At 39.6% G+C, this 13,999-nt stretch overlaps 3 protein-coding genes across 3 annotated transcripts; all 3 read left to right on the top strand.

Moving 5' to 3' along the window:
• Positions 1-3,252: 3,252 nt before the first annotated feature.
• Positions 3,253-4,724, top strand: LOC149407371 (uncharacterized). Its single transcript, XM_089620012.1, has 2 exons — positions 3,253-3,574; positions 3,670-4,724. The coding sequence occupies exons 1-2, from the start codon at positions 3,298-3,300 to the stop codon at positions 4,722-4,724; spliced, it is 1,332 nt and encodes a 443-aa protein (XP_089476138.1). The 5' UTR covers positions 3,253-3,297.
• A 140-nt stretch (positions 4,725-4,864) lies between these two features.
• LOC149407370 (uncharacterized) lies at positions 4,865-5,991 on the top strand. Its single transcript, XM_089620006.1, has 2 exons — positions 4,865-4,888; positions 4,964-5,991. The coding sequence occupies exons 1-2, from the start codon at positions 4,882-4,884 to the stop codon at positions 5,989-5,991; spliced, it is 1,035 nt and encodes a 344-aa protein (XP_089476132.1). The 5' UTR covers positions 4,865-4,881.
• Positions 5,992-7,834: 1,843 nt separating this feature from the next.
• LOC149407369 (uncharacterized) lies at positions 7,835-8,719 on the top strand. The gene is made up of 4 exons (XM_089619999.1): positions 7,835-7,858; positions 7,957-8,245; positions 8,343-8,533; positions 8,624-8,719. Exons 1-4 carry the CDS (start codon positions 7,835-7,837, stop codon positions 8,717-8,719), a joined length of 600 nt encoding a protein of 199 aa, XP_089476125.1.
• The last annotated feature ends 5,280 nt before the right edge of the window (positions 8,720-13,999 follow it).

The raw sequence follows: 13,999 nt of genomic DNA, 5'->3' as shown, positions 1-13,999 counted from the left end.
CGTCACCCACCAAAGAGGAATTGACACACAGTAAAACAACTCGTCAATAAATCCCCATCTATAAATACCATCCAATATTATGCAAAAGGCGCGTACAGTACAATACTTATCAGATTCAGACCACATTAAACAAAAATGAACAATCTCTCCTTCCTTGGTCTCTTTGTGATGGGGGCGGCGTTGAGTTCCGGTCAGCCGGTGGCGCCGGAGCTGAGGCCCGAATGCATTGTGGCGGGTGCGATTGCGCTCCTGCTCTGTACGCCGACTCCCTCTCAAGCTTGCTGCGAACAGCTCAGGGAAACGGAGGATTGCTTCTGTCAGTACGTCGGATACCCAGGTGCTGAAATGCTTCTCAAGTCGTCCAAAGACATACTCGACTATTGTGGTGTTCAGATCCTCAGAGAGTGTCCTCTCTGATACCATTATGATTATTACTATTATTATTGTTGCTTGTTCCCCTATATATATATATCTATACTTTCTATCATTAAAGGCTTTATTATATATATATATATATTAGCAAGGTTTACTCTGCCTGCCTGGCTGAAGTGTATACACTAATTAAATAGCATATTATATTTTTCTTTTTGTATAAATGATTAAATAATATATAGAAGTAAGTTAAAGAGGGTGATAAAATATACACAAAGACAAATTTTCATTGTAATCTCTAAACCTGGACTTACGGAAGGAAATGCATTTTTATAATATTATTTTTTCCAGTGTTAGACCGGAATTCGGAAATGAATTTCTTTCCGGTCATAACATATTTATTTTTGGTGCAATTTAGAGCTATTGAAATTGCAACTGCCACGAATCCAACGGATTCTAATTTTTTTAAAAAAAGAAGAAGCTTAATTGTACGTGTGGAAGAAACTATTGCAGCTGTTTTTCATCAACATCCACTCATCGAGAAGAAGGAAATCCTTCACTCACGTTTCCCCACAGAAGAAATTCTTTCGCTCGAATTTCAAGACGGAAGGAAAGAATTTCTATCTCAAAGACCAGCTTTAGTAATCTCACGAACTCTTTTTATGAGTTATTAAGTAGTAGGTGATGGTGGCATTAGTCAGCTTAATTTAGCTGATATGATGACACATGGTTTACACAAGGCTAGGCTATATCTTAGCCTGCAAGACAATGAAAAAAGAATAATTAAAATGTCTAAACAAAAACAAGATATGCACTTGAAGAACTTTTGCATTCGAAATAGTTTGTTTTTATTTTTTTTGGCCAAGAATTGATCAAACGTCAGCATATCAAAGGCATCGATTCACATGTCCTAGCTTACTTTTTGAAATTCTGGCGAAAAGCTAACTTGGAGGAGATTGATCATGAAAATGCCAAAGAATACAGATGTGACACCAATTGATAAACTGATCTAGAGCAACACAAATTATCTACAATTCCTTCCATTTTGAGTATGTACTCATCAATAATCAAATTTCTGTTCTTCGTGGTTTAAAGCAAGAGATGAAGTTGAAGAACTCTTGCTTTCGAAGTAGTGTAAAAGATTTGGCCAATACTTGACCAAACATTAGCAGATATACGATATTGATTAACATGTCCTAGAATACTGTCTCAAATTGAGGTAAAAATCCAACTAAAATGAAATTGATCATGTCGAAGTAAAAGGACATACTCTAGATTAGGAACTCGAGATATTGTGAGGCCATTTGTATTGATGGTAGTGAGGAATTGAGTCGGAGCTGAAACAGTTATGAACAAAAATCCTTTTGAGTCCATAAGCAGGAGTTGTAAAGAGAACTTGCAAGGTCCAGAAGTGAAAGTTGTGCTGAATGAGACGCAAATTCAAGGGATTCACGTGTGGAACATAGTTATGATCAAGGTTTGAAAAACCGGGGGAACCGGACGGGAACCGGTCCGGTTCCCCCTTTTTGGAGCTAACCGGCACCGGAACCACCAAAACCGGATTTTTCCGGTGGTTCCGGGGGAACCGGACCGGGATCCGGGTGGGAACCCGGTTCCCACTTCCCGGTCCGGTCCAAGTAAAAAAAAAAAAAAACCGGGTATAAATACCCGGTAAACCTAAAAAAAAATCAAATGGGACGGTAAGCTCGAGACTATTTCCCGGCGCGACCCAGTACGATTTTTGAAGCTTCCCGGCCGGATCCCGCTGTCTCGCCCGTTTCCCGACTCGCCGAAGGCCAAAGTTTCCCAGATCCCCCCGGTAAACAACTTCCCGGTGAGCTTCCCGGCCTTTTTTTTTTTTTGATGATTTTGAGTTTTTAAAACTTAAAATCTTGAAATTTCTTGATAATTTTGTAAGATTAAGTATAAATTGATAGTTGTGAGCATTGATGTAGTGTTGATTTGATTTTGTGTTGATGTTTGTAATTTTTTTGGATTTAATCCGAATTATTTAGTAAATTTGTGATTAGTTAGTGATGATTAAGGTTATGATGAACTTGTTTATTGATTTATGAAGAAATTTTGTGACTTGTTTTTAATTTTAGAGTTTTTGTGTTGATGTTTGTAATTTTTTTGGATTTAATCCGAATTATTTAGTAAATTTGTGATTAGTTAGTGATGATTAAGGTTATGATGAACTTGTTTATTGATTTATGAAGAAATTTTGTGACTTGTTTTTAATTTTAGAGTTTTTGTGTTGATGTTTGTAATTTTTTTGGATTTAATCCGAATTATTAGGTAATTTTGTGATTAGTTAGTGATGATTAAGGTTATGATGAACTTGTTTATTGATTTGTGAAGAAATTTTGTGACTTGTTTTTTATTTTAGAAATTTTGTGTTGATGTTTGTAATTTTTTTGGATTTAATCCGAATTATTTGATAATTATGTGATTAGTTAGTGATGATTAAGGTTATGAATTATGATGAACTTGTTTATTGATTTATGAAGAAATTTTGTGACTTGTAAATGTTATTAGTTAGTGATATTTTGTAAATGTTATTTGTTCATTTGTAGATTACAAGTTGCAAGAATGTCGGCCCCCGACCCAGCTAGGAAGTATTGCACACCTATTCCCGGGAAAAGTAGCGGCCACAAGTGCATATTTTGCGAGCACAATATGGGAGGTGGCGGCATCACGAGAGTGAAAAACCACCTAGCCCATGTAGACCCAACGAGGAGTGTCAAATTCTGTGAGAAAGTCCCTCCTGAAGTGAGAGAAGAGATGCAAGCTTTACTTCAAGGCAACGTCGTAAAAAAGAAGAACAAAAAGTCGTTGGACGCTACGCTTCAGAAGACATTGACTAAAAATGTTGGCGGGGATGAATCAAGCGAAGAAGCATACGAAGCCCAATTACGAGCAGTTATGAAGAGGTCAAGACAAGAGGCGGCGCAGACGGAATGGGAGGCTCGGATGATGTCGGGGCCCGGCAGTGGTTCTACGGCAAAATCTCCACCAGCTGCTCCGTCATTATATAAGTCAGCGAGTGCGAAGCAAACAAAAATCGATGAGATCGTGGATCCGAAGAAGAGAACGTGGCTCGGAAGACACATAACAAAATTCTTTGTTCACCAACATGTGCCGGCGAGTAAGGCCGCCTCGCATGAGTTCAAAAACATGATAGCGTCCGCTCAAGACTTGGGTAATCCTCAATTTGTGATAAGTAATTTTATTTTCATATTGTCGAATCGCATGTGTTCTTGAAACGTTAACATGATGTATATTGGCATATTGCAGGTCCAGGCGTTCCTATACCAACTCCGTATGAAATTCATAACAAATACCTCGATATGGAGGTTGCAGATGCGGAGAACTACCTTGACGAACAAAAGAAGCGGTGGGTAAAATACGGCTGCACCATACTCACTGATGGTTGGACGGGGCCGACCAGACTGAGCATCATAAACATTATGGTTTATTGTGCTGGTGCAACGGTGTTTTTAAAGTCCGTTGATGCATCAAAGCATACGAAAACAGGGGAGTACATCTACGGAATACTGAGGTCAGCGCTCAAAGAAATCGGAAAAGAGAATGTCGTCCAAGTTGTGACCGACAACGGTTCGAACTACAGGAGTGCCGGGTTGAAATTACAACGCAAGTACCATGTGTACTGGACACCTTGCGCTGCACATTGTCTAGATCTGATGTTTGAAGATATTGGGAAGAGAGATAGTGTTAAGCAAACTATCAAATCTGCGAGGGATGCGACTAAGTTCATCTACAACCACGGCACTGTGTTGTCCAAGTTACGGGAGACATCCCCAGGTGAAATCATCCGTCCCGGCGCAACAAGATTTGCCACAAACTACCTAGCTCTCAGAAGTCTCCGAGAGAAGAGAGCTGCGTTGAGGACGATGTTCAGTAGTCAATGGTGGGATGATTCCAAATTGAGTGCAACTCCTACAGGTACATCCATAGCCGAGACTTGTTTAAATCCCAGATTCTGGCATTCGGTGGACGAAGTGTGTGCCATATTCGAGCCGATGTACACCACTCTTCGATTAGTGGACACTGAGGTGCATCCCACGATGGGATTACTATACTACGTCTTCCACGAGATGAGAAAGAAGTTGGAAGCGATGAGTGGGAAGAAATGGGTTGTCGACATCGTGAACCACAGATGGAGTACTCAAATGGAACATCCACTACACATTGCAGCTTTCTTCCTAAATCCAAAGTTGCTGTTTAACCCGGATATCCACATGGACAATACCCACATGGCCGCTGTGACAAGGGTGTTCGACTTCTTGCATCGGGATCTTGATGGGTCAACTCTTGGGAGAGAGGTATAAAACTATAAATTGTTACAAGCTATATCACATTATGAATATACGAGTCTTATTTGATTTTCTAATTATAGTTAATCGCATTTCGAGACGCTCGAGGGGACTTCTCACAACGAAGTGCTGTTTCGGCACGAGGCACCATTTGTGCAAGTAAGCTTGTGAGATGAATTGTATGCATTAAGCCATTAACTATGTCATGGAATGGTAATAAATGACATGATATGATTTATGTCACATGATTGCAGGTGAGTGGTGGGAGCTTTACGGAAATTGGACCCCGACTTTACAGACGTTGGCTATTCGAATTTTGTCACAAACTGCATCCGCCTCCGCTTGTGAGAGGAATTGGAGTACATTTGCCCTCGTCCACACAAAACAAAGGAACCGTCTAGCGTACTCCAGACTCGAGAAGCTTGTTTTCTGCTCGTACAACATGAAGTTGCAGCTCCGAGAAGCAACTCGGATTCACGACAACAACCTCAACCCCCTGGATCCTTTGGATATCATCGAACGAGCTTTCGAACGCTCGGGGAACGACAATGAGGGAGACGACGAAATGCTCCGCTGGATTGACGAAGTTCACATGGACGACGTCAACCATAACCCGGATCCGGCAGTAGCTGAAGCGGCTCGAGAGCATGGAGTTGATCCGGATCGAGTGGTGAACGAGGATGTCCAACCTCAACGCGGATCCGGAGACAGTTCGGATTCAGATGGCGGAGGTTCAAGCCGTAGATCAAGCGGAGCAGGTGGAGGTGCAGGTGACGGTGGATCAGGGGGAGGTGCTGGAGGTTCCTATCGGTCTGGGGGTTCCTTTACTGCTGGAGGCACCTCATTTGGTGATGTCGGCGGTTCTCAACTTGGATACGCACCATCGCAAGAAGATTTTGATCGTCTTCATCACCCTGCCTTTTTTGATTCAGGATACGGGCGCGGAGGTCAGGGCGGAGGTATGAATGATGCCATGTCATTTACGTCTAGCAATGACGTTGATGACTTGTCCTACAACTTCGGATCGGTATCAATTGGTCCTCAAGGCACAGAGTCATCTTATGATGACGGATCTTCCAGTTACAACTACCAGGACTCCTATGCATCAAGTTACGCTCCCGAAACGGTGCAACCAGTTACAGGTTATCCCCTCCACTCCATGACTGTTGGTTCATCTCAGTATGAGTACGACTATCACTTGAACAGGTACTTTAGTGCATATGCTCATTACATGGCTTGGTATGATTACTGTATGACCGCTGCATATGGTCGCTTTGAGTAGTCATTTGTATCCCTCTTATGTTGAATTTGTTGAACAATAGTATTTGGTGGATTGTGTTGAACTTTATCATTTTGGTTATTAAACTTACTTTTTGTTGTGTTTGTAATTTCTTATTGTGTTGAAAACATTCTACACTATTTTTAATTTTATGAATTTTATCCTACGTACTTTGTATGTTTTTTTGTATATTTCTTTTCTGAATTCCCCTCGGTAAATACCGGTATTTGACGGTATTCCTCTACGGTAACGGTAAGTTCAACGGTACCGGTTTCCTTTTTTTTTTCTCGCTTCCCCCGGTATTCCTTTACGGTACGGGCGGTTACCAGTAAATTCGAAGGCTCGGAACGGTAACGGTATTTCGATCCTTGGTTATGATACAATTGGACTTGATTCAATAAGTTTTAATAATAACTATTTGTGGTTAATTAATTAACGCTAATATGGTAAACTTTTGTACTTGTCACACCTGTCTTGTTGCATTTTACTGATTTTAAGCATTCTTCATGCTTGTTGATGCTTAACTACCATCTAGGACTGTTCTCAGACCTGGAGCTATTTAAAAAAATAATCGTGCAATTGTTAGAATCCATGTAGGATATCTAGAGATATGAATAACCTAGACTTTTGTGTAGCCTGACACCATTTTTTTATTGGCATTGCTTTGGTCTAAGATGACTTAAAGCCAAGATGTTATATAGTTCAACAAATTGTTAGATTCGTTAGCGAAGTGAGAGATGTTAGTGATTATAATTGTGTAAATTGGGTTAGTTTTACGGTTGAGCTTCAGAGAAATTGGGCGAAGAAGATGAACAGAGAAAAAAAATACTTCTTTGTTTATTGATTGATTGCGTATTTAAAATAGATATCCAATCATATTTATACAACTCATAACCCGTATGGCAACAATGTTACCGATAAAAACTAATCAACTTAAACGAAACACAGTCATTTAGTCTAACTCGAAAATAAAGTAATAAAAGTGAATTAAAGAATTAAGCTATACTACTGCGTAACTTGCAGTATTCTTATTACTCCTCCTCATAACCTGTAAATATCTCCAAGGTTCATCTTGGACAAAAGCTGTTGCAGACGTGGAGTTGGAATTAAGAGGCTTAGTGAAAGCATCTGTGAGTTGATCTTGGGTTCTGATCGGCAACAACTTAAGAGTCCCAACTTTGATGTGGTCACGAATAAAGTGCGAATCGATCTCGATATGCTTTATTCTTTCGTGAAATGTAGGATTCGCTGCAATGTGTGACACGACTTGATTGTCACTGAACAACACAGAGGAAGAAGCGGATTGAACACCAAAGTCTTGTAACAATTGGTGAATCCTCACAATTTCTGACGTGGTCGCTGCCATCACTCTATTCTGCGTCCTCCTATGATTTGCAGATGGTGGTTTGTTTCTTTGACTGCCATGCCACCAAGGAATCGTCTAGAAACACACAGTAACCAATGACCGATCTCCGAGTGTCTGAACACATCGCATAGTCTGCATCATAGAAGGCTCTCACACTTGGAACATATGAAGAAGAAAAGTAAAGTCCCAATCCCGGTTGACCCTTGATGTATCTCAACACGTGGTGTGCTGCGCGAAGATGAGAATCACATGGAGCCTAACTGACTCAATGCATGCACATAGAAAGTTATATCTAGCCTGGAGATAGTCAGATTTAACAATCTACCAATAAGCCTTCTATAATGAGTGATGTCTTCAAGCAGCTGAGCATATAGGGTGTGACGTGGGTCCATTGGAGTAAAGACAGGCTTCGAATGCAAGAAACCAAAATTTTCAAGTATCTTTAAGGCATGATATCTCTGACTAACTGCCTTTATGAGAATGAGCAATATCCAGCCCAAGGAAGTACTTGAGTGCGCCTAAATCCCTGAGTTTGAACTGAGAACTCAAGAATTTCTTTACTCATGAGGTTATATAATGTGTTGTATAAAATTGTCTTCAAGGTTTTTGCAAACAGATTAAAATTGGTGTTGAACACAGTCATATCAGAGTCTCAAAGCGCGTTCGTGCCCGGTAGGTTAATCACCGACAATATTATGATTTCGTTCGAGATTCTACACTATTTGAAGAAGAAGAAGAAAGGGAAGGACGGTTTTATGGAGCTGAAATTGGACATGAGTAAAGACTATGACCGTGTGGAATGTGGATACTTCCGAGCCGTGTTGGAGAAAATGGGATACGTAGCTAGTACAACTGATAATGAGTTTTGCTACTATGGTCACTTATACTGTGGTGCATGAAGGCAGGGAATTAGGCCCGATTACTCCCACTAGAGGTATAAGACAAGGGGACCCGTTGTCCCCTTATCTTTTTATACTGTGTGTCGAAGGCTTGTCGACGGTGATTAAAAAATCAGAGGCGAGAGGACATTGGAGGGCCTGTAAAGTAGGTCGAGGGGCTCCTTCAGTTTCTCACATGTTCTTCGCTGACGACAGCTACTTGTACTGTAAGGCAAACGAGGCATCGACAGCTACAATTATTAGAGTAATCGAAAGTTTTGAAAAGCCATCAGGGCAAAAGGTGAATTTGGGCAAGTCATTGATTTTCTTCAGTTGAAACACGAACGAAGATGATGTCAGAGATAGAATCTATGGAGTGTTGGGGGTAAAGGAGGCTGAAGAAAATAGTACATATATGGGACTACCAAGCACATTAGGCCGCAATAAAATAGCGGTCATTGGTTTTCTAAAGGAACGTATGCGCTAGAAAATCCAAAATCTGGATGGAAACTTCTTGTCGAGGGCAGGGACGTAGATTTTAATAAAAAGCGTGGCACAATCCTTGCCAAACTACGCGATGAGTGTGTTCTTGTTACCAGTTGAGATGTGTAGGGAGACAGAGCAAATGATGTGTAAGTTTTGGTGGCGATCAGCTAATACGAAAGACAGAGGCCTACATTAGATGACGCCGAAGCGACTATCAGTGCAGAAATCAAACGGAGGGATGGGCTTTCGAGACCTTAGAGATTTTAATATGGCTCTACTAGGTAAGCAAGGGTGGCGTTTAGTGTGCAAAGATGAGTCTTTGGTAGCGAGAATATTCAAGGCTAGATATTATGCTAGAACGTCCTTCTGGCAAGCGGAGCTGGACTCAAATCCCAGCTTCATATGGAGGAGTATATGGGTGACCTGTGGCGTCTTAAAACACAGGGGTCGATGTTGCATAGGAAAAGGAAGATAAATTAATATATTGGGAAAGCCGTGGCTCCCAGATGCTCGTGACCATTTGTAAGGTCAGTACATCCAGCCCTACATGGGGCGCGGGTGCACAAGTTATTGACTACTGATGCGATGGAGTGGGATGTGGAAGTCGTTCGGGATTTATTCCCACAACAGGAGCCGGAGCTGATCTTGTCTATTCCACTTTGTGAGTCGGTAGAAAAAGACCAGTGGGATTGGAGTAAAGAAACGTCAGGGGTCTACACAGTCAAGAGTGCATACAAGTTTATCCAAGAACAAAAGGAGCATGGCAAGCGGAGGAAAACTCGGGCTTTTGGAGGAAATTGTGGAATTTAAAAATTCCTCCGAAAGCTAAAGATCTTGTGTGGCGGGCGGTGACGAACTGCCTACCGACGAGGATAAATCTGAGGTCGAGATGGGTAAAATTGGAGGTTGTTTGCCCTTTGTGCCTTGCTAACAACGAGACTACCAGTCACTATTTAATTCACTGTGTTTTTGCGAGTGAATGCTGGTGTAAAGTAGGAATTAGTACTGGTACATGACTTTGCGATTTGGCTGAAAGAAATATGAAAAAGAGCGGATAAGGAGATGGCGCGAATGGTGGCGATGGTTTGCTGGTCTATTTGGGGGCCACGAAATGAACAAGTGAATAGGCAGCGAAAAAAAATCACGCCCAGAAGATGTAGTGGAGAAGGCAAGTCGGATGATGATACAATCGAAAGGTGCACAAATAAACAACGCGGGATCCTCCTTAGTACCGTTGGAAGCAGGGGATGGAGCTGTGAAATGGAAAAAGCCTGCACCAAGTGTTATTAAAATTAACTCTGACGCTGTTTTATTTGCAGAAGAAGGAAAGTTTGGAGTGGGATGTGTGGCGAGAGACGACAAGGTCGGGCTCGTGGAGACGATGTCGAGGAGCTGGACATGGACTCCTAGACCAGAACTTACCGAGGAGAACCTTTAAATTACTGTTGGAAAATTGTGTGGTTATTGATATTAACGAGAATTTAATATCAAGTTATTGGCTAATTTGTGGCAAATATTCGAGTGGGGTCTACTCATCAAAACTGAAATGTTTTGACTGATTCTTATTCCTCGTTGCGAGAGGTATGAAATCGCTTATTTATTTGCCAAAATAAGAGCTAATGTGAATGAGAAATTGATGGTCAAAGCGTGTTGCAAAACACTATTAATTCTGAAACAATTTTGTGTATGTTAATGGCTGGTTATTAACGTGCAATTAAGGATGTTTTGGGCAGTTTTGTACGGCCTTCAAAACACAATAATGGGCTGAACGTTTTACTCATTTATGCTGCCCTCATGTGCATTAAAAGGCTGATAAATGTGTTCAAAAACGGTTTTGGAGATGAGCCTTTAAAAGGCTTGTTGTTATTCTCATTTGAATATAGAAAATAAGAAGAAAAAGCCAAGAGCTTATGGCTGAAAGAACACACAAAATACTTTCCTTTTTCCCCTCAATTCTCTCGGTGTAGGTGGTAGTATTTTGGCATGCGTTCAAGTTCGTCGGAGCTGAACAAGTTGGTGCTTTGTTCTTCTCGTACGTCGTTGTATCATGGGAGGCGGTTGCTCACGTTATTCCAGCACCCAGTGGGAGAGCAATAACGCTTTAAGGAAATTGTCGAACAAGCCTCGACGTGTTCTCCTTTTTCCTTCTTTACCGGTTTCTTGGTGATATCCGGTTTAGTTATTTTAATTTATTTATTTTGGTTCTCATGTCTATGTATGTATTTTTATTAGTTTCGTTCATGATTATTTATTTAATTTAGTTATGCAATTTGTCTTATTATTCCCGCCTATTATTAGCAATATAGCTAACAATCTTAAAGCGTTATTGTTGTTTTAGGCTGATTGCATATCCGGAACTTTTCAAGACGGCTTGTTTATTTCCCGTGGTTGAAATAATGATGAAATTAATAATTTTTATTTGTTATTTTGTAGACATGGATGACACTACAATATTGTTGTTCCGATGGCGCCTCCGTACTTGGCTTGTTTGCCACCTTCCGTGTTGTAAATGTTGGGTTACTAAAATCCCATATTTATTTTGGGTAAAAATTGTGTTGTTGGCTATGGCCGGAAATGGACCCGAGGGTCTTATTTCATGTGGTTTGTGGCATGAGTGCTCACCACTATGTTGTTGGCCGTGTAGCCGATAAAAAGAATATGGGTTGAAGTCCCATGAAGTTGAAAACAAAATTTTAGTTTTTTTATTTTTTTTTTACCACGATGGTCTCATGTGGTTCGTGACCGTCAAATCCAAATATCGAGAGGTTGAAAACGATCGAATAGGTGCATTTGGCACTTAATTTCGATGAATAAAATTCTGACTTCTCGTGTTGGAATTTTGTTGACAAGTCTTTGTTGACATGCTATATTGTTTATAGCTCGAAACGCTCATTGATGGAGTGTTGTGTTTAATTGGATGAGAAATCCATAACTATGAATGTGAGCTCTAAATTTGGGTTTAAGTCACGTTCTAGTGTTGTCTTTGGTGAATTCAAAGATGGTGGTAAATTATGTGTTAAATTTGTAATCTTCCACGAAATTTACACCGAATGATTTTAATTTTATTAATCCAATTTATGTGGCTACGGCATAGAACGGACCCGCGGGTCTCGTTCACTAAATGGCAACTAAGGTTGGGAATGAACTCGTGGGTTTGTTCGAATCGATTGTGTGGCACTAGTGTCCACTGTGTTGATTTTTGCTAAATGACCAAAGAAGTTCATGAGTTTTTAACTTCATAATATTGCAATTGAATTGCATATTCATGTTTGATACACAAAATGCATAGGGCATTTTTGTGTGTGTTAAAATAGTCTAACTATGTTTGTTAAGATTATACGTTGAAGAGTCTTGGTGACTCGTTACACATGTTTATCATGGATAATAAATATTAAATTTATTGGTTATTATATAAACTTCTGATGTGAGTTTTATATATAAATTGCATGAGCCATTTTATATGTATAATTTGGTAGAATATAAATGTGGAAGATCAAGATTTGCAATTGATCATTCATGGGATTCATGGATAGGATGTAATTGAAAAATTATTTAAAGACGTGGTCTTGATAATCGAGATGGTGCCTTCGGATTTGGAAGGTAATCAAAACAATTTTAACACTTGTGAGAAGTGCTATGTTTTGAGACGATATTGTTCTTCTTTGGCTTATGAGATCAACAATGGCTCCGAAAAGAGGCATGGCCACTTAGGAGATCTTACTACATTGGTAAATGCCAAAGGTATGTAAAACATCAACCGAGCTTGAGGTGAGTGTGAGACATTCTAAATAAAATATTATCCAAGGTCCCTTGGTAATGATTTTATCACCGATGTTGGATGTCGCTGGATTACGAGTGTTGATAACCGTAATATGGAAACCAATACGGTGTTGGTTGTTTTTTTACTTCCTTGTTTCCACGGATTCCGATGTAACTTGGAGTTTTTTAAACTCCATATGATTGTGGCTTTCTACCACATTTTATCGTACATGAATGTCTTTATGACATGTACTTGAATAAGTCACAGTGAAATATGCTTGATTTGGTCATGGGATGAGCTCCGCTATCCCGAGATAAAATGGGTTTAATTTTTTCCCATATGCCCGAAATAAGAGAGAATCTTGTTTATGGGAAATTGTTTAACCATTTGTTTGAATTGGTTTATGAGACCTAGATTTTAATTCTTACCATGAGTGGTTTGAATATGGACGTGTGTCCAATAATTATTAATTGTGCATATGTCTTCTTGTGTATAGAAAGACTTTGTCATGAGAGTATTGACACAATGCAAATAATAATTTATTTGGATAACAAAATTATGATTTCAAACACATAAGTGAAATTTGTGTTGAATCAATAATTGAGGAAATTCTTTCGTAGTGTTGAAAGATTGAAATTTTCAATAATGGTTTATGGACCAACGAAATTTGTAAATAATTATTTTGTGACATTCATTGAGGAATGTACAAAATAGTTTATTTGCTTATAAGCAATTTTGTGGCAATTGAGTAATTTGCATGATTTAAAGTTGAAGGTTGAGAGTCAACTTTGTAAAAGTTTAATATGGTGCAAGGTGACCGTTGAGGTGAATATGTTAAAACCATTTGATGCTTATGTGCATGACATGGATTTATTCAGAATGTCACTCCATCATAGTATCTTATATCGTATGGTGTTTCCAAACAATTGAATCACATTTTTGAATGTGATGTTGCTTAAATTACCATTATACATGTGGGGGGTCACCATCATGCTGGTATTTTACCTTTTGAAGAAGGTATGTCAAAAGAAGGATTTTGTATCTTTATTTGAGTTATTTAAAGGAAGTACGGTTTCCTACAAATACTTTTGAAAGTAGGGGGGGGGGGGGGGGGGGGGGGGGGGGGGGGGGTACTCTACCGGATTGATGGAAACTGGTCAAATGGATTAAAAGAGTGAACCAAGAGCTTTGGTTGCATCTTTATTAATATACACATTTTAGATATGTGTATTGTATTGTTTGAAAACCTTGATAAATACAAAGATTATTTTATCTAATCTAAAATACTTTGTTCTTCGAGCATATATTTCCTTACAAGTGTAAGGAAGATGAACCGAGCTTCTTTATTTAAAGTATTGAGGTTATTGAGAAAGTAACTCAAGAATTTGATGAAGAGCTCGAAGAAGAGATAAAGTCTCAATGAGACGTAGAACATAAGAATTGGTGGAAATGCCATTTGGTATGAATTTCTTAATTATGTGCTAGAGTGTTGACCTCTAACATACTAAGAGCCCATGAACT

This window comes from Urtica dioica, chromosome 1, assembly GCF_054948205.1.
Source record: "Urtica dioica subsp. dioica isolate 48M chromosome 1, U.dioica_male_clone48M_v1_H2, whole genome shotgun sequence".
Classification (NCBI taxonomy): domain Eukaryota; kingdom Viridiplantae; phylum Streptophyta; class Magnoliopsida; order Rosales; family Urticaceae; genus Urtica; species Urtica dioica.
This window is presented reverse-complemented; position numbering and strand designations above follow the sequence as displayed.